Source organism: Lycium barbarum, chromosome 5 (genome assembly GCF_019175385.1).
Source record: "Lycium barbarum isolate Lr01 chromosome 5, ASM1917538v2, whole genome shotgun sequence".
NCBI lineage: Eukaryota > Viridiplantae > Streptophyta > Magnoliopsida > Solanales > Solanaceae > Lycium > Lycium barbarum.
The window spans coordinates 136,187,412-136,214,758 of record NC_083341.1 but is presented as its reverse complement, the minus strand read 5'-3'; the positions used below and the strand labels follow the sequence as shown (position 1 = coordinate 136,214,758).

Below are 27,347 nucleotides of genomic sequence, written 5' to 3'. Positions count from 1 at the left end.
GCTTATTCTAAAAAATAAAAGGCAAATTAGTTTCAACGGATAACTTTCCCACTTTAATTCCTTTCTAACACTCGAAATACATAATTGTTGGAAATAACCTTAGCACAATGTATATATATATATATATATATATATATATATATATATATATATATATATATATATATATATATTAAACTACTAGTCTTCGTATGAAGTCTTTAATATTTATTCCACATTAATCTTACAATAACTCTTTGAATTTGTGAGTCGGCATAGCTCACTTTTCTCCGAATACATATAAACATTACATATTCTGTTTCTTTTAGTTTATTTTAACTAAACTCTTTATACAAATTATTGTGTTTTCTACAAGTATTATTTTAAACAATACTATTACACTTTCATTTAAAATTTCAACAACATTTATAAGTTGTATTTTAAAATAACATAATGAGTATTCTTTTATACAAATTATTATTTACAAGTTCTATTTTTACAAATAGCATGTTCACATGCTTATTTATAACTTTAGCCATACTTACAAAACTACTTTCTTCTCTATAATACTATATTTACACCTAGCCTAATTAATTTTAAGTCCGGTCGGTTAACCATTGTTAATGGGTCTTAAAGAGTGCCTAATACCTTCCCTTTAGACTAATTGAACCCTTACCTAGAATCTTAAATTTCGCAGACCTTAACAGAGTTAACTTTAAACATAACTTTAACAAACTTTAGGTGTCCTAATTCACCATAAATAATTAGGTGGCGACTCCTTAAAACACAAACAAAAACAGGAATCTCCAATATGTCGTACTTCTAATTTTAACCTCCGGGTAAAAATGGGGTGTGACATCTACCCATGTTGACACCCAATTTTGTCCCTCCTTTATTTAATTATTTTTGCTCGTCTAAATTTACTGACGAGCTAAATACTTTATTTTCACTACTATTACTTTCGCTACTTTCATTTTCAACATTATGAGCATTACTTTATCACAAATTTTAAATGTTCGTCATCGTTTCATTTTCGGGTGGACTCGTTAAATTAATTACAAGACAACACTTTGTTAAATCCTTATCTACATATTAAGTATTAATTGTCTTCATATAGTATACATTATACTAGTTATTAAATTAGAAGCCCACACTCTAACTAATTCGGCCAGCCCAACACAAAAGGAGCAGCCCACGTTTATTTAATCTCATCCATACCCGACCAGCCCAACTAAAATACCCAATAGACCAGCCCAATCCAAATTCACCCGACCCGGTCCGTCCCACAAACAAAATGAAACCAGTAGGGTTTTTCATCCCTTTTCCCCTTCAGCCGTCCCTTATCTCTCTCTCTCTCTCTCTCTCTCTTCTCCATCCTTCACCCGCCGCCTCCCCTTCTCTCTCCCACGTTCCCCGCTCCCTCCACTCACTGCTGTCCCCCCACGCCTCACGTTCCTCTCCACTTCCCCTTGTTCCCCACGCCGCTTCTCTCTCTCATACGCTCCTCTTCATCCTCACTCTATAAATAAAAAAGAATGATTCAGTATGAGGGGGGATTTTTCAGTATTTGGAGGGATTTTTCAGATTCTTGAGAAAAACGGATTCAGTATTTGAGGGACGGATTTAGAATACACGAATATTTTTGGTTACAAAATCTTTTTTTAATCTGGTCTTAAACCCTTCAAATCGGAAAAACACTTTTGTTGAAATCTGAGATTTGTGACGAAAGGTTAAAGTCTCACGATTCGATTAACTTTCGTCGTTGCTCGGCAAGAATTTTAACTACGACGGAAGTACTTTAATTATTGACTCGAGTTGCGAATCTATCAATACGAGAGTAGATTCGAGACCCGACGCCTCAATTCACTGCACCCACAACAGGTAAAATCATTATCCCTGTTTCTATTTTTCGTCATTCGTTATTGTTAAGATGAGTTCCCCCGTAGTATAAAATGTATTGTTTGCAGTTTTGTTGCTTTCCTGTACTTAATATAATTCTGTGAATATGAATGCCTATGTCAAGTACAATGCATTTTTGCTGAAATTGATCTCTGTTTTCCCGAATTTGAAATGTTTGGGCTGAAACTGAATGTTGGAGTTTAGCGTTGTATTTTGAACTCTGTCCGAAATGAAAGATGATAATCTGCATAAAACAAGATAGCCGGTTCGTAGTTGTTTTACCGCTTAGTTGTCAACTAAATTTTTAGCTGAATATTGTGTTTGAATATGAAGGTATGTCGATGTCGTGCTAGTAAATATTAAGATGAGTTTGGTCTTCCCTTCCACTTTCATCTGATGAGAATTCTATTTTGGGGAGTTGTAACGGATCTATAATACTAACCCTTACCATTCTAAATAGGGATAAAATTATATATTCATTACATATTAGAAGTCCAGTTAAGCCTACTCTCACCAAAATGATCCTCAAGGATTATTGTACCGTTCAGATTATCAATATCAGAATTTGGAGTCTACTAACCTTTAAAGACTGACTAAGGCTGGATTTTCTTCTTTTCACTAACGCAGCAATGTAGGCAGCCTTAAGGTCCTTATATGCATTGTTTAAGGTTTTAAGAATAGGATTAATAACATGATTATCTCAAGCTTAAGTGGTCAATAACATAGTTGCTGCTAATATGATTTTTCCAAGTCTGTTTTGAAACTTTCTTAATAACATTCCTTCACCTAATTTTGATTTTAGTTCAAAGTCATGAACTGAGTTAAGTCCGTGTTGTTAGGTACTATATTAAGCTTCCATAGCTATGAAACATGCTTCTAAAAGTGTTTTGGTACTTTGCAAATCCTAAAGTGCATATGTGTGTTTAAAGATGGGACAAATGATTGAATCTGTGGAGTTTCAGTAGTTTAAAACTTGATTTTATGACAACCTTATGATATTATGCGTTAAGCTTTGCATTAACATTGGCCTGGTGCTTCCCTATCCCTTTGTGTCCCTGCATCTCGCTTGGTGAAACGTTGAGTAAATTATGCCGATATGAGCTGTCAAAATTATCTTTTTTTTAGGCTTATTGTATAGTAACATGAACACTGTTGGTTTGAAACTTTGAACTAAAAAAAACATGCATGCTACTGACAATGGGCGTGGACTATGTTAAGGGTTATGTTATATATGTGAGACTATCATTATGTGCCAGTACTGTAATAGGGGCATTTTGGGATTCGTTTTCTAAATTAGATGGATGATTCACGATTCGGTTCAGTATATTTCTTGATCAGCTGTGCAATTGAAATTCTCGTGTATTAAGTTTCACACTAATATTCGGCCTAAGTTTGAAGTCTATTTCATTCTGTTGGTGTGCTATAGGAATGTTCATGAGTTGATGATTCTGTGCCCACTTTAAAATCCTATGTGTTTGTACATTGAAAGTATACTATTTCTGATTGCGTTTATATGTGTATGTCTAGAGAGTATATTTAACTAATACGTCTATGGGGAGATTAGTTGGTCATTATGGATCAAGTTCGAACCCTCCCCTGTGTTAGCTATGCCTGAGATTCACGAAATCCCTTAGAACTTGTGCAACATCGGGAAGACGGGGGCAAAAGCTTTCTAATATTAACCTTCTAAATATCCCTATGAATGGGTATACACGAGATATACTTGAATATACATAATATATACATAATCCACTGGCCTTTTTTTGAATTTACATTATACCTGTTTAGTCTTATTTATTGATTACATACTAATTCCTTTTCCTTTATTTTATGCATGACTATCACATATGAGTCCTAGCGACTCGTCATCTCCCGCATTTGGTGTTGGGCCAAAGCCCAGCGGAATCCTCTTCTCGAGTCAGCCCTGTCTGCAACCAAAAATAGAAAAACAAATTTCTGGGCCAAAGCCCAATAGACAGGAACAACATTCAGCAGCAGTATATAAAATTGATTCTGGGCCGAAGCCCAATAGCAACAGTAACGCGGCAGCAGTCCTTCAAAAATGGGCTGAGCTCATTTAACTTATTTGCTCCTCTAGTTTATTTTTATTTTATTTTCGTGCATTTAATTTGTGTTGTGCGACTAACACTTTGCTTGTTTAATTTAGATGAACTTTAATAAATTAGTGGGTTTTAGTTTTGGTAATGGGTAGTTAATTCAAAGAAAAACTAACAATTAGCTCCATGGGTTTCATTTCCCTTTTTTATGTTAAAATTATTTATAGCATCTGTAATATCTTAGCATGACTACGTATTTTGGCTAAACGAAATGATTTTCCAAGAAAGGACGCCAAGGGCTAAATAATAACCATATCTTCCAAACAAATCATGTTGATTTCAAAATATTTTAAAATAATGAAGACTTGGATCATTCTCTTTTTACATTAAAATCCTCTCCTCAATTTCTGACGATTTCGTCATATTTTAATACCGTAAAACTTTAAAATTTTACCGATGTAAATCCTACAATAATTCTTCTAATTTGTTAGTCGACATAACTTATTTTCTAATTACATTAAACGTTACACATCCCGTTTCTTTTAGTTTATTTATAATTAAACTCTTTTACGTAAATTACTATTTTCTACAAGTCCTATTTTTAATGGCATTCTTACATGCCTATCTATAACTTTAGCAATACTCACAAAACCATTTTTCTTTCCTATAATATTACATTTACACTTAGCCTAATTAAATTTTAGTCCGGTCGGTTAACCATTATTAATGGGTCTTAAAGGGTGCCTAATACCTTCCCTTTAGACTAATTGAACCCTTACCTAGAATCTTAAGTTTCGCAGACCTTAAACAGAGCTAACTTTAGAAAATAACTTTAATGAACTTTAGGTGTCCTAATTCACCATAAATAATTAGGTGGCGACTCCTTAAAATAAACAAAAAATAGGAATCACCAATATGTCGTACTTCTAATTTAACCCGGTTAAAATGGGGTATGACAACCCAAACGTCCAAGTGGGTTCACAACCCCAAGTGACACTAAGCATACTTTATGTGCATGTTTGAAGGATAATCGTGCCTAAATATTGACTATTTGCTTTAATTAATTAAACTTTAGGAGGGAGGGAATGACTAACGTTTCTATGACAGGTGTGGATTTGCATTGGAGTACAATGAATGACGAAGATCAATGACATCACAAAACGAAGCTGAAATTTAGACATAGGAAATTGTATTTACTTTACTTAGATTAGGAAACACTTTATGTTGTATTCATTTGACATGTAATAAATATTACACTACTTTTGTACTTTATTTTGGGGAAATAGAATTTGTTTAATTAATCAAAGCAACGGGATGACGTATTATGACACACTTTACCCTTCAAACAAACGTTAGGCCTACCTCTGGCACAAAGAGGTCACATGCATATTAGGACGCGTTATGGTTTGATATACTCGTTTACATTTGTTTGAAAACTTGTTTGACTTTATTTGATGAATTATTTGCTACATGACTTACTTGACTCTATGTGATCATGACTTTACCTAGATATGTTATGAGACTGACATCATTTTGCATTTTTATGTTCTTATATCCCCAAAAAGAGTTGATTCGGGTCGACACCGAGACACCGACCATCCGGGATGCCAAACCAGGAGAGACTTCGAAGAATTGGATTCTTACTCCAGGAGTCTTGGTAGTTTGAACATGTACAAAACTTTTGAAATAGCACGATTTTAAAATTGAGGTTTGAATCACGCTCAAGACATTTGTTGCTTCGCCTCATCTTTTGAAAACTTAATTGCCAAAACTGTGAATGCATTTCTGATTTTCCTTAATCATCTATTATTATTTTCTACTTTATTTATCAAAACTGCCAATTCTATGATTGTGACATAAAATAGACAACATACATCTCGAGAGAGTAACAAAGAAAACTAGAGGACAAGACAAGATTTCACTTGGAAGAAATTGAAATAGCCGATAGATAATGACATAAGCATGAAGGCTATCAAGTCAAGAAGAAATCAAAGGACGACATTAGGTTAGACAGCCTAGTTTGCAACCTTTCCTTTAACAATCGATACGAACTACGCTGACCTGATTCCCTCGGTGGGGATACGTAGGCAGCCCACATAGGGTTCGGTTGCACTATAACAGAAAATTCAAAAAAATCCTTATATAAGGAGAACTACACATGGCCTGATCTCCTCGGTAGGATTCGCAAGCTATCAACATACAGACTGTCATATTTAGTTAGAAATCCAACAAACTTTTAGCCATTTACATAACAGAACTACGCTGACCTGATTCCCTCGGTGGGATACGTAGGCAATCCACATCGGGTTCGGTCCCTTTATTAGAAAATTTCAAACCATTTTATATACCCTTATGAACTACGTTCTGACCTGATTCCCTTGGAGGGATACGTAGGCAACCTATATAAGGTTCGGTCACACCATAACATAGGTTTAGTACACCCTTCTGAATCAAAACTGGGGCATATTTTGAAAGATTAGAGTTAGATATCGACAATATTAAGGCTACTAGACAGGAAGTATTATAGACGAATAACGTTTTCAATTGTTTCAGAAGTGTCACAATTTGAAGCTGGCAGAAATATTTTACAACTTACATACATATATTTACATCTTTCCTTACATACATACATTTACATATATATATATATATATATATATATATATATATATATATATATTTCACAACTTATATACATATAGTTACATTTCCTTATACATATACTTACATACCTACCTTTCAAATGAAATACTTTCTTTCATTTGTTTCACTACTGTTCATCTACTGAGGCTTGAACGGAGATCATAAGATCCAAACAAATAAGACGAATGGAGCACCAACAACGTCAAGCTTCGAGTCAACACGAATCAACTTCCCCCTCCTAAACTAAGAATTTTTTTTTGAGTGCAGGAACCTAAAATCGCGAGATCAACAGTCCAGTCTATCAATCAGGGCCAAAAAGCATCATTTGGCTCATTATGGCCTCGCCTCAAAAGCCAAACGGCTTTATTTCCAACTTTATCTTTAATTTTATCACAATAACTTTATGACTTTATTAACAAATATACCTGTTTTGTAGGTTGTCGAGATTGAAGACGAATTAAATCAGGATTACGTGTCATTAGTTTGGCCTGTCACGATACTGTCAACATCATCAGCCAAACGGCTATGCTATCACTTTACTCCATACTTTATCAATTATATTTTATCATTCACTTTACCTACTTTAACCACTTTACCCTCCACTTTACAGGAATCAACATAAAACCTCCGAAGACAACCGGAGGCATCATTTGGCTATTCAGCCTCTTCCGCATTAGCCAAACGGCTACACCGTCACTTTACTTTACCAATTACTTTATCATTCACTTTACCTACTTTAATCACTTTACCCTGAACTTTACAGGAATCAACATCAAATCTCCGAAGATAACCGGAGGCATCATTTGGCTATTCAGCCTCATATGCATAAGCCAGACGGCTACACTATGACTTTACCAATGACTTTATCATTTACTTTACCAACTTTAACGACTTTATCCTGAACTTTGCAGGGATTATCATTAAGTCTCCGAAGACAACCGGGGGCCTCATTCGGCTATACAGCCTCATATGCATAAGCCAGACGGCTACACTATGACTTTATTCTCTACTTTATCGTTCACTTTACCAACTTTAACGACTTTACCCTGAACTTTACAGGAATTATCATTGAGCCTCCGAAGATAACCGGAGACATCATCCACTTTACGACTTTACCCCGAACTTTACGGGAATCTTCATCAAGTCTCCGAAGACAACCGGGGGCATCATTCGGCTATACAGCCTCATATGCATAAGCCAGACGGCTACACTATGACTTTACTCTCTACTTTATCATTCACTTTACCAACTTTAACGACTTTACCTTGAACTTTACAGGAATTATCATTGAGCCTCCGAAGACAACCGGAGACATCATTCACTTTACGACTTTACCCCGTACTTTACGGGAATCTTCATCAAATCTCCGAAGACAACTGGAGATATCATATCATCGAGTCCCGAAAACAACCGGAGACATCACATGGCTACACGACCTCATCTGCATAAGCCAAACGGCTACACTTTTACTTTACTCTCTACTTTATTGCTTTAATTTACCATCCACTTTACCTACTTTAATGACTTTACCTTAAATTCCGCAGACATCATTTATCATCGAGTCCCGGAAGATAGCCGGAGGCCTTATTACTATAATTAAAATCTCCAAATACAACTGGAGATATTATTACATCCTCGTCATACGCATCACACATTCATTCAAATCCCTGAAGACAACCAGAGACAACATTCGGCCACACGGCCTCATTATAAGCCACACGGCTTCATCCTCACTCTCGCGCTCATATTTATTATCATTTTTACATTCTTTATAAGTTTTACACTTTCAACTTTATCCCAGACTTTATTACTAATTTTGACATGAATTTCAGTTTTGACAGAAAATACAACCTACAGAGATGCAGCGCAACGTGGAACTTTATCTCTTACGCAGTGAACTGGGGAAAATACGTTGAAGAGGAATATCAAACTCATAAGCAAAGGTCACAGATCTACTCTCGAGCTCGACTCCGCCTACGTCCACAAACATGTGATACGTAGGTTATTCAAAAAAATTCTTTCTATACACCGCTAAGACTCTATTCAATTAACTCTTTTCACAAATCTCGTATCCTTTTCTATATCCCAGTGTCTCCATAACTCAACACTGGGGCATTTTTGGAGAATTTACACCGTGTCTAGTAGAGTCCTACTTATAGGTGAGTTTCGCGCCACATTTATAATTAGGAGGCTATAAGCATATGTTCCATTCTCATCACCGGTCCACAACCCTTGCAAAGTTATAAATTCATAAATAACATTCTCTCAACAGGTTCGACCATAATTCCTTCTGCCCTCATAATATTTTCCACGAATTCTCCGAACCCATATTTTCTCAAGTTCGGATTTATTGGTCGGAACAAAATTGGCTACTACGTCAACTTCTTCGCCCGAAGACTCTTACATCATCTCCGGTCGAAGAGGGGCATCTGTTGACACCCAATTTTGTCCCTCCTTTATTTCAATTTATTTACTCGGGCTTCTAAATTAATTGACGAGCAAAACACTTTATTTTCACTACTATTAATTTTCACTATTTTACTATCAACATTACTAGTATTACTTTATCACAAATTTTAAATGGCTCGTCATCATTTTATTTTCGGACTTTGTCCTCGTTAAATTAATTATACTTTATCAAGTATTTGTTTTTACATATTATCACTAATTATCATAGTATACATTGTACTAGTTATTAAGTTAAAAGCCCAAAAATAATTAAAATAAAGGAAGAATGACCATATTTTCAGCCAAATAAATGGCCCAAACGACTGAGCCCAATCTGTATGAAGCCCAAATAATCAGCCCACATTATTCCCTACCCGGTCCAGCCCAACACCCCGACCCGACCCAAATTTATTTTCCTAAAACCTAACCCTTCAGCTGACACCCCCATTCCTCTTCAGCTCCCTCTCTCCTCTATCTTCATCTCTCTTACCCGCCTTCTCTCCACTTCTCCTCTCTCCTCACGCTCCTCTCCACTTCCCCTTGTCCCCCACGCCTCTGTCTACTCTGTCCCCCGCTCTTCTCTCTCATACGCTCCTCTCTCTCCTCACTCTATAAATGAAGAAGAATTATTCATTTGAAAGAGGAATGATTTTCAGTATTTTGGAGGGACACAGACCCAACTATCTTCACACTTGATTTTTCCTTTTCCGGTGAACTTTAGCCGCGACCAACAATTACTCTATTTTCATTTTTCGTTTTGAAACTTTAGTTACTTTAATCGGGTTCGGGTTCGTTTGAGTTCGAGCATAAATCCGAGACCTCCATACCTCACTTCACTGCACCACGAACAGGTAAAATCCGATTCTATTACGACCTGTTCTTCTCCAGTTTCAGATTCTATGTTCGCATAAAAGAAATCATGTTTTGATGTCTCGTTGTTACCATCTCTCTCAAATCTGTGCTTACTGTTACTGTTAGATTGGTTTAGATATTAGCACATTTTTATGTTTATTATTGCTGTGTGTCCTTGTTTCAGCATGTGTTTGCATATATTTGTTGATGTTTTAGGTTAAATTTTAAGTATGAAGTCATATGTTTGTCATTCTTGCTTCGTCTAATTAGTTTAGCACACATTTATGTATTTGTTTGGTTTCTGTTGATCAGTAGATATCAAGCATATTGTGTATGCTTAGGACTAGTCAATTGGGACTGTTTAAATTCGATATAAGCTTAAGGCTCGGCGTGTTCTGTTTAAGTCGGGTTTGGATTCCTACAGTTGGGTTTCGAGAAAATATGATCCATGGAACAATACATTTGGAAGTTCTTTCGCTTTCCAACAGTGGGCAGGATACATTAAATCACTAGCTAAGTGTGAATAGGTTAATGATGGTATGAGCATGAATTTGGTTTTGGTTGGATATAGTTGCCTTAAGTGTTTATTGGTTTTATTTCTCTTTCCACTGTGTATAGTTTGAATTGGTTTTTATTGTAGAATGGAAACAAATTCCAGATCTGTCCTTGTTCGAATCTTAGGGGTGGTTAATAAAACATGACTTTGAACATGGCTTTTGGCGTATCCGTTCGTTCCCCTTTATGTTGTTTGTTTGCAAGTTTGGTCCCTTAGAATGATTTCCCCTTTTTTTCTTTTGGTAGATTCCTACTTAGGTTAAAGATTGGTTGTTTTAAAAATGCGATCAGTTGACGCTGATCCCATCCAGTTGAGGTTCCTGCATAAAATGGTCTAAATGCCCAGTTTAGCTGTTGATCTCTTGAAACTATTCCTTTGTGTCCCAAAGAATTTACAAACCTTCTTGTTGTGCGTGACTTGGTATGAATATTTTTCCACAATTCAGTAACATCTTTCTACAATTCAGGAACAGTTTTAATCACAGCATTAGCGACGTTTTCTTTATTAATCCTGTTGAAGTTATCTTGAGTATAAATGCATAATAGGAATCATGATTTAGATCCTTCAGTTTGGTCTTCATTTTTCCTACGATGGTTTGCCATTTCGAACCGAAAGGATACTCTGTTCGCGGATATTTCCGAACTCCTATTTGCTGGAAACTTTAATCATGAACACTATATCAGAGGTTATGTTTAAGTTTACTGTCTTAGTACTAGTATCTAGATATGTTTTTTTTTAGAGGATGTCTTACTGAATGAAAATGTTGTTTTTTTTAGTATTTCCAATTAATCATGATTTTGTACTAATTTCTCACAAATCAGTGAATAAATTACTAAGTAATTTTCTTACACCAGTATGTTTTGAGTTGTCTCCCTAATACAAAATCTGGTGGGTTGAAATATCCATATGCCTTTTTAGACGTTAGCTTTACTTGAAGCAGGCTTTACATCTTCTGTCCAAAGCTATGTCTATGGTTAATTTGTTTAGTTTAGATAGTCAAGTCTGCCATGTATGATAATTTCGTAAATTGCCTGGACAATGAATTGCTGCTAATTATTTTTCTCTCCTTCTTTACATGTACACTTCGGAGCGAAATGGAGTCTCCATAAAGACTCATTATCCAAATAGTCTCATTTTGAGATTATGCGGCATTCGGACCTTGCATGCGCATTCCTATTCAACTCTCGTCCTCTCGACATTCATCCGAACAGAAAACAAAGAGAGTGGTTAGCCAAACGGCGGACCACTGAAACTTTACTCTTCTATGGTAGCCAAATATGGCTTTAATTCGTCTCATTTTATTCCGTAATATTGCTTGTTTGCTGGTGTGACTGCAATTTTATTTGTGTTGTGGTAATCAGTTGCTAATGGTTTTACTTTGCTTGATCGAGTAGAGTCTTTTCTTTTAATTAACAGTTATTTGACCAGTTATAAGTTGCCTTTAGTCAAGAACACGATTTTTACTCTAATTCTTAATTGCTTTCTCTACTCAAAACTTTATCTGTTTCGAATGAATCGAGACAAATGTTTTTCGTATTTTCGTTCACTCATTTAATTTAAGGAAGGTTAGTGGGTTTATTCTATCAACTTTAGTCTTACATTTGAAAATGACATTTGTTTCAAATAATACAGATAATAGTGGCCTCACCTTCAATTTGAACCACGTTTTGGCTCTGGTCCCTTTTTAAAGGTTAACTACTTTTCTTATGCAAAAAAACGTATTTGGACATCTGAGGCCTTTCTTCTATTTTCTTTTTCAACTCTTGATCAGGAATCATTTTTTCGAAATATGGTTACAAATTATTTCTTTTCTCCGAAGTGAATTTAGCCTAATTAATTAACTCTAAGTCCGGTCGGATTAACCATTATTAATGGAATTTAGAGGATGCCTAATACCTTCCCTCTAGGTTAGTTGAACCCGTACCTAGGATCTTTTTTGTTTCGTAGACTTTAAAATAAAATCAACTTTAGATAATTACTTTAATTAACTTTAGGTGTCCTAATTCACCATAAATAATTAGGTGGCGACTCCTTAAAATAAACAAAAAAAAAACAGGAATCACCAATATGTTGTACTCTACTTCAACCCGGTTAAAATGGGGTATAACAACGACTTACCCTGCTTTTCAGGAAAACATGATGGGAAGGAAGCAAATCATCAATGCAGCAACCGATAAGTAATCAATTCCTGGAAAGAAAAGCAAATGTCAGTTATGAATCCTTCTAGCTGTCAATAATGCTTAAGGGTAAACCAGGAATTAGATTATCACTCATTTACTCTAGTTGAACTGCAACCGTAAGACAGTAAGACACAGAAGCCTCTTAGGACAAAGTCAAAGTACGGGAGTTCATAATTTGAGGGCAACAAATGGGAAAACTATGATGAATTATGGGCAATGAAATTTGTCAACAGAATGCAGTAATGGGCAAATAAATGAGGATAATAAAAATACGTGAACCATGATACACACGGACTAAAAATCAAGATAAAACAAGATAGTAGAATTAATCCAGGTTCCTTATATCAATAATAGAAAATTCGGATATTAGTCAGGGAGAAGATAATACAAATATATATATGCATCTGTATTAATTAGATACTCGTTCAAGCATTTATATGAATTGCTGCATGATGTTCCACTTACTCATGACACAAAGCATAAAGTATTGATGAGATTCATGTAGAGTTATATCTTGTAACTGACAAAGTATATGTACACCAAAGATCCGGTAAGGAGCACACAAGAAAGTGCAAGTTATGGGAAAATTTTCACTTATTACTCTAGATACCATAAAAGAGGAGGTAATAATGAGCTACGTGGATTATATGCAGAAACCAAATGTAGACACCAAGTCAGGTCTAAGCAAAAAAGGTAGTAGTTGGAGATAGCAACCGTGTCAATCAAGCAAGGTGCCACAAGAAAATAAAATAAAAAAGAGGAATCCTCTTGACCATAGAGGCGTAACAATACACGAAGTATACTGTTTATAGTTGAACAATACACGAAGTATACTGTTTATAGTTGAACACTACTGTAACCGACATTCTTTTTAGGTAAGTAACACTACTTTGTATAATCCATCAACATTAGGTTAGGCTATGTAATGCATGAGTAACGCATGAGAAACAACAAATGGGCTCCACATGGATGTTTGGTGTGGAGAGCACGTGATTAAGATACTATTTGAAATGTTTAGCCATTCCAGTAACAACTTGATCATGGTATGACAGTAAACTAAAGAAGATACAAATAGATCTACAAAATAAACAGATAGAGAATGTGCTGTTAGTTTAATTTATTCTATTTTTTTGACAGGTATGCTGTGAGTTTCATTATGTTTCTCGCAATTCATCAATCTATCTACTGGAGATTTTGGAAGAGTAATCCAAGATCTACATTTTGTATAGGCACATTGTCCAGGGTCAAAGGGCAATTTTTTGCTATGTTCTAGTTGGTTTTCAACTTCTACTTCCAACTTTCAGGATTAAATCAACAATCCAAACAATGCTCCAAGAAGCAGAAACTGATCACACCCCACACAAGCTTAACTCTTGCATTGGCCAACAATTTAGACTTGAACAAGAAGTAAAAGCGTGAACTTCGCTTAACATTTGACAACCCTCTTTGTACAATACCACAAAGAAAGAACAGTAACAAACATAAAGATGCGAAAACTCACAAAGAGCCAAATTTCCTTCAGAGTACTAAATCAGATGTAAGGATTAAAAAAATTAATAGATGTCTGTTGTTTATCTTTGTAATTATAAACAACCTGACCTGAAGGAAACTGCTCGAAGCGGCACTAATTTTGAAAAATGTGTCGACGCATCACTTATCAAAGAGGTTAGTCTTGAGCAAGCCGCTAAAAGGGTATCTCAAGATCAAGCTTAATGATGTAGGGGTGTATTTGCAAAATATTAAAGGGTCTAGGTGATTTCTGATAATTAAAGTTGGACCCCCTAATGTAAGTTTTCTGGTTACCCGTCGAGCTACTTTGGTTATGGCGCTAGTGGAATACTCTTCATTCAAATGAAAAACCACAAAACAGATTCCTTGAGCATTTGGTAAAATCTGTAAATTCTGGAGATACTCCAATTCTATTAACAATGAGAAGAGCAAATAAAAACACAAAACATAACAGTGACACGTGACAAAACTTCCAACAACTTCACTATAATATACAACAACCAAAAAAGAAAGGAGAAGCTACATATAACTTAGAGAAATCTTGAAGAATGGAACTTCGATCAACAACAAACATGAAACTTAAGCAAAGTTCTAAGATACTGCTATAAATTACCTGTCAGTGTTTAGTGTCCTGAAAAGTACTCGTTTGACTCCCTTGGGGATATGTAAGGATTGCATAACATCGGCTGAATAAAAGAAAACAAAAGTATGATCATATATAGCCAATAAACTTATGCAAACAACTCGTCTGCCACTCAAATCTCAGAGAGTATTTCTTCCTCGTAGTTGTTGCACATAGCATATTGTATGCAAGGTAAAAACAGAGCAAAAGTTTTAGCTCAACAATTTCAAGTCAACTGATATGATGGCAAATTGAGAACTACTTAAGACAATAATGTGGAATAATTGATCCAATAGGAGAGTTTATCATCCTAGAGACATTCAGCATGAGAGGGGATGGGAGATTTACCAGTTAAGTTCTTGTCTCTCGGAACATCAACTAGCAATGCAGGACCTGTTAAAGCAAGTGAAGGACTTGAACAATCAATAAAGTTAACAAATCTACTAATTAAACTACAACTATACAAAGTAATGCAACTAATAATGATAAAATGAGATTGAAAACCAAAAACCAAAAAAATAAAAAAGACTAACCTAGCTCACTGTTCAGTAGGCGGCGGCTGGTGGCTGACTGTCCCTTCCTTCACCCATATTTTTTTTTCACAATATATTCAACTGAAAACAAAAGGCAAACAAATATTATATAATCATTCAATCAACTACATCTACCTGTGAGAGGTGATTTGAATCATCTAACTGTGTATCACTATTTGAACCCATTTCATTTCCAAACAAGTAAATGGGTCAATTTCATATACCAGATTGAATCTTTTACCAAAAACAAACAAAGAAATATTATCTAAATCATCTAATACCTAAAACAAACATTGAACAATCAATAAAGTTAACAAATCTTCTAATTAAACTACAACTATACAAAGTAATGCAACTAATAATGATAAAATGAGATTGAAAAACAAAAACCAAAAAAAAAAAAAGGACTAACCCAACTCACTGTTCAGTCGGCGGCGGCTGGTGGATACTCCGGTGGGTTAATTGGACGGCGTCGCCTACTTGGAGAACGCCGGTGTTGGTGGGGTGGTGGGAATTTTTTGGAAGATGAGTTTAGAGAGGGTAAAATTTTTTGAAAGAGAAGAGAAAGTTTCGGGGGGAGATGAAATATTTTCATCGCCTGTGTGGGAGTATTATTTATGAGTCCGGAACCATAATACCCCTTGAAAAAATATTTTGAACCAAAATACCCCAATAAATATTTTTTTACAAAACTACCTATAGCGCAGTATTTTATTGCGCTATAGCAGTAACGGAGACGGAGCCGTTAACTGCTATAGCGCAGTAAATTACTACACTATAGTGCCTAAACGGAGCTGCTATAGCGCAGTAAATTACTGCGCTATAGTGGTTTTTTTTTTCCAGCCCTTTTAATTAACCCTTCTTCCATTACACTTTTTAACGTATTTTGACCATAGATTAATCATGCTTCGCGACCCCGAAACATCAATATTTTATATAGAACCCTACTTATTTTTGTGCGATTAATAAGGTAGGATCAATACATCAAGGATACACAAAAGTTCGGATGGCCGTTTTAGTGGCTGAAAAGTGCTCGAACGCCATTTTCGTTTGAAGGTTCGGCGACATTATCTTGAAGTTCTTTGCGAATACTTAAACTTGTTCATCAATAATTAATCAAAAGTTTCTCAAAATGACAGCATTCATACAAAAAAAAAAAACTTAATTAAATTGCACAATTCATTCATAACCTTGAGTAGATGAAAATACTTAACATACTAATATTCTTTAAAATAACTGCATAATCATAAATTAAATAAGTAAGAAAAAATCTTAAAAACATTCATCAATTAATGCCCTTGAGTTGATCTTCCCCCACCACCGCTAGACGTTCCACCACCACTAGAGGTACTTCCACCACGAAAGTTTCCTCCACCACGAGAGGTACTTCCATCACGAAATGTAGTTTGACCACTATGTCGTAAGGGACACTTGCGCTTATCGTGACCAACATAATTGCAAAATGAGCATTTTCGAGTGTATCTCCCCGATGGAACATCCATTTCATTATGAATACGCGAGTATGCATTCTTTCTCAATTTACGGATAAATGCTTTATTTGCAACCATTGAAAATGGATCCGGTGGCCAATAACTGTCATTGCCAAGTGGGTAGAACCTTCCAGCATACGTTCTTGCATAATTTTCAACTGTATATTCCTCAGCCATGTACGAGGAGGCGTTCTTTCCCATTGTGATGAAACACTTGAAGGCATGAGAACATGGCATGTGATATGATTGCCACTTGCCGCATGTGCATGTTCTTGGAATCTCACAAATTGTGTGGACGTTACCTCCTTTACCTTGGTGTACACTTGTTGTGAGTTCAAATATGCGCTCTGCAGGGTTGTACTCCATCCGGTCATGTTTCTGAGCCTTATATTTGTGGTGCTCGAACAGTTTTGACGGTTTTGGCAACCATCTTAGACTTTCTGTTGCATATGCTTTGGCCTCTTTTGATCTAGTGACGAACCTCTTCACAACCTGCTTAAATGTCATTCTCACCGTTGCGGTGACAGGTAGTCCACGTGCAGATTTTAACAAACCATTGAATGACTCAGAGCTATTTGTTGTCAGCATACCCCATCGCCTACTTTCATCCTGGTGTAATGTCCATTTATCTTTATCAATTGCATTCAACCAGTGGAAGGCTTCCTCATTCGCCCGCCTAATAATGTCCATCTGCAGGTTAAACTTCTTCTCCTGATGCTCTGTTGCAGCCGCCCACATCCAATTGCAAAGTGCTGGGATTTGATATGCCTTTTGGAAGTTTGCCTTCAAATGCCTTAAACAATAACGATGGTAGGCAAACGGTGGCTGCCACCCCTGCAAATTGAACATATTGTGCAATATGCCAGCATTTCTGTCTGATATCACACAGATTCCCATGCGATCCTTAATAACGTGTTGCCTTAAGTAGTCTAAAAACATACCCCACGTACTAATACTCTCATTAGCTGCAATTGCAAAAGCTAGAGGGAATATAGCTCTATTTGCATCCATTCTAACTGCTATTAGCAGCTTTATGTCATACTTCCCGTACACATGTGTTCCATCAATTGATATTACAGGCCGACAATGAGCAAAACCATCAATGCATGGTTTGAATGCCCAAAACACAAAATCAAAAATATGAGCGGGCACACCAGGTTTCGATTTGAGCTTCCATTCAACAACAGTACCATGATTGAAGTGTTGTAGAGCCGCCATGTATCTCGGCAACTTCTTGAAAGAGCCCTCCCAATTGCCGTAGACTATCTCATGTGCACGCCTACGCCCAAGATACGCCTTCCTCCTAGTAACAGTTTTGCTATATACTTTCAGGATGGCTGTAATACAATCTTTTATAGGGTACCTGAAAAAGTTGAAATATCAGCATGTAACAACGACGAACATTATATTAACACCAAAAATAAAATAAACTTAGGCGAAAGGGATACCTTGGGTTTTTTCTAATGTCGGCAACTAATACACGCACAATCAAATTAGTATCTAGATTGCAATGATCATCTGGGAGGTCACCCATATCACAGGTCTGTTTTGTGTAGAACTTTGAAATAGTCCACATCTTTTCAGCAGTTTCCTTACCACGAAGCATCCATTCGCAGCCTTGATATTTTCGCTTACAGACCAATCGCCAAACTTTTCGTGTGGAATCGTCAACTTTAAACTCCCTCATCCCCTCGATGCAATAAATATTAACAGCCCTTTGCAATGATTTTTTTGAGCTGAAAATGGTTGCTGTGAATTCAGTTCCTCCTCGTGTGCCGGACTGTCCATCATGTCTTGCAACAGTTCTACTTGATGTTGAGGATTAATTCCAACCTCAATCTCATCGTCACTTTGCTCATCGTCACTTTCCTCCGCATTAGGTATTTCCTCACTATCGCTGGGTGATGTCACTATATAATTCGGATAATCCGGACCATCCATAGCAGTCATTTGCCTATAATTTGGTGCAACCACCACATTCTCCCTACATTAGAAATTAGGATGTTTTAACTACTACACATCAAATAACACTATTGATGTTAAAAAAATAGATGTACCGATAGTAATCAACTGCACCGAAACTTGAGGAAGGTCCATCGCTTTGAGTTGTTGGATAGGCTGAGGATGTTCCAACTTGATTCCTCCATCCCGATTGAGGAGACCGTCCGATATGATCCATATCAGGTGTATAACCCCTAAATAATATAATCGACATCATTAGCAGCATTCAAGTGCCACTACACATAATAATAATAATAATAATAATAATAATAATAATAATAATAATAATATTGTAAAAAATGAATATTTACCACTGCCCGTCAAATTGCTGACTTAATCTATCCAGAGGCATTTGGCTAGTCAAGATGCTTTCATAGGTCTCATGTCAGGGTAATTGTGTTGATAAGTAGGTTCCGCTTGAGTGACTTCGGCCTGAATTATAGACGGGGCTTCACGAGGAGGTCTATTTCGAGCTTCCTGAGGAGCCCTAGCCATGAATTCAAGTCGATTAATGGGCACCTTTTCTATATACATTTTAAGGACGTTTAAAGTTATGCATCGCCTATAATCATATGGCGCCTTCAAATAATCAGTCAAAGAATCATCGTCTTGAATGTACCACTATCCATAACTAGTTACACCTTGCGGCGTAAATGACACTGGATATTTTCCAATTATACTTAGATCAAAATCACTTCTACTAACTTGTAGTCTATTATACAAGGCTTGGAGTAGTTTTGAGAATTTTAAGTCAAGTGGAAACTTAACATGGTATTTTGGGGGAGAATCGTAGCGTAAATTATTTTCCTCGAATATAATTTGTCCGTCCCAGAATAAAGAAACTTTAATTCTTGAAACATGTGTCATATTTTGAATAACTGAGGAGGAATACAGAATGATAAAACTAGTTGAAACTTAGAATTTTATGCTTTTTTTTGCCTTATACGAACTCGGTATTAATAGGACTAACGCATGCATGCAATTACAGTGTTTTGCAGTGTTACGTCAAATCAAATTATGGATGGAGTACTGCATAACGCATTAATTTACTGCGTTATACTAGTATAACGCAGTAAATTAATGTGTTATTGAGGCATTGTGTCAGAATAACGCATGATTTTACTGCACTATGCGGCTGCACCAACATCACCTCACCTGTCAAAATAATTCGAATCAAACTTTATATAACGTAATTTGACGAATAACTGTTACAAACACAACATTCCACACAAAATTGAGTTAAGATGTCATTTTTTGACCAATTTAGAGATATTAATCGTGTTATATCGTCACTCCAGCAAACATCTTTGAAGCAATGGGTAGGACCTGGGAACTAGGTGATGATGATTTTCATTACTCAAATAACCCTAACTACAGATTCAATCGAGAATACAATAATAAAATGAGAGAGGAGTGGGATTGGCGTGTTAGGGAAGCTAAAACACTGGAGCACAAGTTAGCGTTAGTAGAGCTTAAACGCTTAAAAAAACGTGCTATGTCAATGCCTCGCGAAACTCCAAAAGAGTTTAATTTGGCTGTTAATCGTTTTCGCGAAGAGAACAATCGAATGCAAATATGTTACCATAGGGTAGAATATGGTATACATGGTAGCACAAGATTTATATCCAAGTGGGATTCGGACTGTGAAATGTCCGATGAATAGACTACACCATATTATTCAATGTCAAGCAGTAGAAACTCACCTTGGTCTTTACTCCTTCCAAAAGAACCAAATATAGCAGTGATGATGAAAGTTCAAATCATAGTAGTTTTTCGAGCGATACCAGTGATTTCAAACTAGATGAGCTAAATCCCCACCTTCTTATAGAGCGTAATGATGATTTCTGCAGTGTGAAATATTCAGATCCGCGGGAATATTATTGCGGTTTTTCGTCGAGAATGGTCACATCGGCTTGTCGAATCAGAACGTCTTGTTCGTGACTTGGAAAATCTCAACGCTCCAATCCCAACAAGGTACTCCTTAACCATGCCCCAAGTAGGTCTAGAAAGTTGCGAGCTTGCCGTGCAAAGGATTAGAAACTAAAACAACAGAATGCTGGCAAGACGTTGTAGATTTTACATGCTAAAGTTGGTCGAAGAACAAGCATCATCAACTGGTAGAGAACTAACTGCTACTGAAAAAAGATGTGTCTTAAGAAACCGCTAATATTTTTCTGAGGACGATATTGAGGACTTGTACTCTGATGATGATTAAGAATGTTGTGATTTTAGTTTTAAGTTTAATTTATGATTATGCAGTTGTTATGAAGAATATTAGTATGTTAAGTATTTTCATCTACTCAAGGTTATGAATAAATGGTGCAATTTAATTAAGTTTTTTTTTTGTATGAATGCTGTCATTTTGAGAAACTTTTGATTAATTATTGATGAACAAGTTTAAGTATTCGCAAAGAACTTCAAGATAATGTCGCCGAACCTTCAAACGAAAATGGCGTTCGAGCACTTTTCAGCCACTAAAATGGTCATCTGAACTTTTGCGTATCCTTGATGTATTGATCCTACCTTATTAATCACACAAAAATAAGTAGGGTTCTATATAAAATATTGATGTTTCGAGGTCGCGAAGCAGGATTAATCTATGGTCAAAATACGTTAAAAAGTGTAATGGAAGAAGGGTTAACTAAAAGGGCTGGAAAAAAAAAAAAACAAAGCCACTATAGCGCAGTAATTTATTGCACTATAGCAGCTCCGTTTAGGCACTATAGCGTAGTAATTTACTGCACTATAGCAGTTAACGGCTCCGTCTCTGTTACTGCTATAGCGCAGTAATACTGCGCTATAGGTAGTTTTGTAATTTTTTTTTTGTTGGGGTATTTTGGTTCAAAATATTTTTTCTAGGGGTATTATGGTTCCGGTTGAACTTTTTCGACCGCATGTGGTCGAAAAAATTAAGCCAGATTTGAATTAATTTTTTCAACCTCATGCGGTCGAAATTTGATTTTTTTAAATTTTTTAATTAATTATTTTATATTTATATAGTTTACTTTTGTGCAAAATGATTTTTTTCATTTATTATTTGTACACAAAAAAAAAATCGACCTCATGAGGTCGAAATCATATTCTCATAAAAAAACGACCCCATGTGGTCAAAATCCTAAAGAAAATAATAAAAAAATTAATTTGGAAATTTTGACCTTATGTGGTCGATTTTTTTTCCACCAAAAAGTGAGGTCGAAATTATTTGATCGAAAAATCCCTTTTTTTAGTAGTGATTCTCTCACAAACAGATCAATCTCCACATGTATTTTCTTGAAGCGCCATATATCCAATCCGTATAACAACAGGAGAGGACTCATGAACCAAATGATGTTATATTGCGTGGTCGGAAATACAGAATCTCTTATAACTATTGGAAATGCATTCCTCAACTATCTATTCCAAATTCCATGAATATTGTTTTTTATTATAAAGGTTTCCAGACTTGCAAATTGGATTAAAGTTTCAAAGCAGATTTTAAATTTTGATTTGGTACATATATAGCTTCATCCAAATAGCTTTCATCACTGTGTGTACCAAAGATTCGAATTGCATGTTATAGTTATTTATCTGAATTAACATTTCTTTTTTAATTAACATAGATTGCATGTTATAGAATAATTTTTGTATAATTTGTTGGGATCAAAATAATAGGGTGTCGTGCGAAAACTTATAAATGTAAACTTTGAACGACAATAAATCAGAGTATAAAGAAAATATGATACTAAAAAACATAATATTATAATATGTTTTAGTCAAATGACCTACATATTGAAAATCTAATATAAAGCATAAAACTTATTGAGAGGATAATCTCCCCCTAAACAAACATAAAATCTATTGAGAGAATAATCTCCCCCTAAACAAGACTCTTTAGTGACTTCATTGTGATGCTATTGAAGGAAGGATTTTCTAAAACTTTTCCTCCAAAAAAGGAATTACTCAAATATGGAAGATTTAGAAAAAAGTAATTTCAATTATGGTAATCTCTTCGTCTTTCCTTCAAGAAAAAAGTAAAATCCCAATATGATAAAAACATCAGGCAAACCATAACATAATTAACAGAATTTAAAAAATTAAATTAATAATTTTTTTGAATAATAATTTATCACACTAACAGAAAAACACAAAGGTTATTTTGACTTGGGGAACAATTCACGACGTATAAGGGCTTTCAAGAAATCGAACATATGATCGATAATATGGGGAGTAGTAAAAGTACTCGGCAAAGTATTTAAATTTGTGATTTATTCAATTTATAAAACTACTTTTTGTATGCATTATAAGTACTACACTAGTAACCTTATTCTTTATACGGAGATTATATAACTCTCCATACAACCACAAGACTTCGCCATATTTCTTGTATCTAATCAGAGCAAATAGAGAAAACGTAAGCTCTAGAGATGGAAGAAAAGGCTAAGCTTTTCAAATCAGTACTACAAATTATGACCTTTACTGTTCTTGCATGTAAAGGCTGCTCTTTTATTGGAACTTTGCTTGCTTCATCAAAAAAGAAGAACAAGAATATATTACTACATCCCAATCAAATTCACAAAGGTGAATAATTTCGTCTCTTTTTTTTCTCTTCCTTCTATTTACAATATGTCTATATTATTATAAAAGCACGCATATAGATGTTGCTTTCACCAAAATATCTTTCAAATATTAAACGACTTTTATAACCTTCAAAATATAATTCCATATGGAATAAAGTTTAATTAAAAACTTTACTAATATTAATTTGCGTGCACCGGAATTCTGATCATAATCAATTTCAGTCGGAATTTGAAAGTACAATTCTGAAAGGATATGAACAAGAGTTGGATAAAGATTAAGAATCATTGAAGAAGACTACTTCTACTAAAAGTTAGTTTTATTATTTTAGTTTATAACCGTGTGCACTCTGCTCCTCCTTTATGTCAGTATTGATATATCAAAAATATATAAAGCGAAATTTATGAGAAAGAGTTTTCTTGTTTCTTTGCAGCAAATATATCTATTACTATAGAGTAATATCTACCTGTTAGTCTACCAATTAACCAAAAGGCCATTGAAGCTTACCCAGGAGTTAAGCTCTTGTCAAAGGCAGGGTTGGATTTAGAGGGTTGGGAGGGTCGGCAAAAAGTTACATTGTATATATAAAGTAGCTTTTCTGTGTTTATGTACATATATTAACTTTTGAATATCCTAAACAAAGGCAAAAGGTTAACTCAAGCAGTCCAGAGTGTTCAAAATTGTCTCTAGCATGCTAGGTTTGATTTCCAGGGACAACATTATATTTTATATTTAGCTTTTGTTGTTTTTTTCGAACTCTCCGACAAAGGACTTCAATTATTAAATTTTTCTTTAGTTAAAGTAAATTTCATTATAGATTATATATTTTGAAAGATTAGAATAGATGAGTTTATTACATCTTTTTAGGTATTCTCCCTTTATAAATGGTAACGACATCTTTTAATTTAGAAATTAGTATGTCTATATGTGGCTAAAGCACAAATTTTTAATTGCAGAGAATAGACTTGTGAATCCGTCAAAGAATATAATTGAAGAGAAGATTGTTGTGATTCCGTCAAGGAATATAATTGAAGAGAAGATAGTTGTGATTCCGTCAAAGAATATAATTGAAGAGAAAATAGTTGTGATTCCGTCAAAGAATATAATTGAAGAGAAGATAGTTGTGAATCCATCAACAAGCACAAAGAAGATGGATGCCGATCGGGTGAGCTTTAATTTTAGGCTACAATTTGAGTTTAATTATGCCTTACAAGGTCTCTATTTCACTGAATTTTGACTTCAAGCTTTATTACTCTATCAATATCCCTACTTTATTATATCCATATCTCTAACATATGGTTTTTCTCTTGTTTAAATGGTTTCCTTTTTAGTTTGTTTGTGCTTTTGACTACTGCGGGCAATGCTCCCATTTTTCTTGGTGTCAAACTTCAGACCTTTGATGAGCCCTTACAATTCCTTTTCCCCTTTAACTACGTTATAAATAATTGTAGTGTACTACTAAAGCACTTGTCTTGTCCTATCTAGGCCATGAAAATCCACTTCCCAGATGTAATAATTGTGGACATCCTCAGCAGGTTACCTGTGCGGTCGCTTCTTCGATTCAAATGTGCTTCAAAATTTTGGAGGTCATTAATCTCTGAACCCTACTTTAAAACAAAGCATTGGAATCATGCCAAGAATAACCAAAATTTTCAAAGATTTCTTATTGGCCAAGTTTGCCCGACTTCTCATGATAAGTGGCTTGGTACGATGTCGTTCTATTGTTCTTCTGTATCATCGGTCCAACTGGTTGATGTACAAAAACTTGGTTGCCCTTCAAATGATAAACCGTGCGGTTATTTCATAGTATGCTGCGGCGATGGCTTGTCTCTTCTTCGGTCTCCAAATGACTATCTGCTGTGGAACCCTTCCACAAATGAATCAGTAGTACTTCCGAATCCCGAATCTCCACGAACATTCGGTAGCGCTTACGGATTGGGATATGACTCAACTAGTGATGACTATAAGATTCTTAGGATTGAAAGTAGTAGGGGTTATGGTTCCAACCCACCCTGTAAAATCTTTGCACTAAAGAGTGGTTCTTGGAGAAAAATTGATAACCACCCTCGTGGCTATAAAATTGATAACCATCCTCGTCGCCCTCACGATAGTGTATTTGTTGTGAACTCTTTGGCATTTGTTCATGGCGCATTTCATTGGATCATCAAGGATAATTTATCTAAGCATTTCATCGCTTCATTGAATATATCAAATGAGGCGTACGGAGAGATGCCGTTGCCAGAGGGAATTTGTAATATTTACAACAAGTTAAGATATGGCGTTTCAGTATTAGAAGGAATGCTTTGTGCTCATTGTAATTATCGTAATACGGAGGGGGGCACGTTTAAGTTATGGGTAATGAAAGACTACGGTGTCGAGGAATCTTGGACTGAATTATTTACTATTCAAGAGACCCAACTTTTGTCAGCCACACCGATATCGATATGTAGGTTTACAGATGGTGAAGTGTTACTCTACTTCAACTGGGCTAGATATACTGAGTACAGGACATCCAAAGGACCATATCGATTGTTGCCTGCATCTGCTGCATCTGCTTTACCATATCGATTCTTGCCTGGATCTGCTTTCATCAAACAACTATTCTGCTATACAGAAAGCTTGATCTCTCCCAAATTACTTGTTTAGTATTTGATTATGATTGGAGCACCTTTTTTTTGGGAAGTCATGCTACAGGCTACAGCATCTTATTCTTAAAAAATAATTAGCTTGTTAGTTTTGTGTTTCAGAATGTAATTCCCAATGTAGTTGGCTTTGCTTATTTCATGTTTCTAAGAGAGGTGACATAAGCAATTTCTGTACTAATGAAGAAGTGATTGAACTCTCACCTCTTTTGTTTTTTATTTTTTGTTATTGCTTCTTTAGTTGTATGTACTTAACTAGAATTGGGCGATGCTCAACTTTCAATACAAACTACTATGTGGGAATGACATACTTTCTTGATTTTTTTTTCCTTCGAATTAAACCGCTAAACATTGACAAGGGAGTAAAGACTTTAATGAGTTGAAAGATTATTGCATCCTTGGCATAAGACAAGCTTTTAAAATAAAAGTAGAGCAAGTTAAGCGAATTCAGTAGATTATAATTAAAAAGGGCGGAGTATTACCTTTCTTTTCTTGCATTGCATTTTTCTTCTTCTAAGTTTTTTATAGGGATAAAATACATAATATCCCCCTTGTACTTGTCCCCTTTTCGCAATTGCACACTTAAACTTTGGGGTTATCCTATATAGCGTCGCAAAAGCTTTACTTTTCTCTCCTATATAGCTAGCAGTCATGCCGGCCATACTGCCTGTATTGATGCATATTATTAGTAATAATAATGTATGAATATCCTTTCTACCAAAAAAAAAAAAAAGATATGGCCTATTTTGAGAATTTTTTATCATTTTCTAATTTTTACACGAAACTAACTCGAATGTTGTGGTAACAGCAATAGTTTCAGGAGGTAAGAATTTTTCAACATATTGTTATTAACAACAATAGATGCCCTTAATAACATTTAGTCATCGCATTCTTTTAGGTGAATGTTATTAAGGGTTATCTTATATAGTAACTCATTTTAAGCGGGTCGAGTCAAGAATTGAGACGGATTTAGGATGGGTTTGATCCTAAATAAATCTAATATTAGTTTTAATTTATAATTTTCTAAAAGTTTTGAGTTGCCAGATTATTAAATAGCTACGAAGAATTGTATTTTCAGCTAAAATGATTGTGTAAGCTAACTATGTAAGGTTGGATGACTATGAAAGCCAACTAGGCAAAGTTGGATGACCATGAAAGCTAACTAGGCAAAGTTGAATGACTTTTGAAAATAAAATAAAGTTGAGTGACTTTGGTGGCCAATTGACAATTATTATAAGTTGAGTGACCATTCAGGTATTCAACTCCTAAAGTTAACGTTGAAAAGTTACCACCTGTGACACTAGTAATCTCAATCGATCATCACCATCACTCACCATTGGCAACCACCACCACAATTGTCTACAACCGCTACTGGCTTAGTA

At 35.3% G+C, this 27,347-nt stretch overlaps 1 protein-coding gene and 1 long non-coding RNA gene across 2 annotated transcripts in view; one reads left to right on the top strand and one right to left on the bottom strand.

Moving 5' to 3' along the window:
* LOC132641762 (uncharacterized) overlaps positions 1 to 15,854 on the bottom strand; it is a 38,269-nt gene extending 22,415 nt beyond the window's left edge. Inside the window, exons 1-4 of the long non-coding RNA XR_009582962.1 lie at positions 15,691 to 15,854; positions 15,279 to 15,359; positions 15,094 to 15,138; positions 12,553 to 12,622 (exon numbers count right to left, since the gene is read on the bottom strand). This is a non-coding gene — a long non-coding RNA (uncharacterized LOC132641762). The remainder of the gene's footprint in view (positions 1 to 12,552; positions 12,623 to 15,093; positions 15,139 to 15,278; positions 15,360 to 15,690) is intronic.
* Positions 15,855 to 23,172: 7,318 nt separating this feature from the next.
* LOC132639876 (F-box protein CPR1-like) lies at positions 23,173 to 25,969 on the top strand. The gene is made up of 3 exons (XM_060356263.1): positions 23,173 to 23,326; positions 24,280 to 24,488; positions 24,809 to 25,969. Exons 1-3 carry the CDS (start codon positions 23,173 to 23,175, stop codon positions 25,967 to 25,969), a joined length of 1,524 nt encoding a protein of 507 aa, XP_060212246.1.
* Positions 25,970 to 27,347: the final 1,378 nt, after the last annotated feature.

Coding starts and splice junctions, on each gene's coding strand:
- LOC132639876 (XM_060356263.1), top strand. CDS start 23,173: ATGGAAGAAAAGGCTAAGCTTTTCAAATCAGTACTACAAATTATGACC. Junction 23,327..24,279: donor TCCCAATCAAATTCACAAAG/GTGAATAATTTC, acceptor TTTTAATTGCAG/AGAATAGACTTGTGAATCCG. Junction 24,489..24,808: donor AGAAGATGGATGCCGATCGG/GTGAGCTTTAAT, acceptor TGTCCTATCTAG/GCCATGAAAATCCACTTCCC.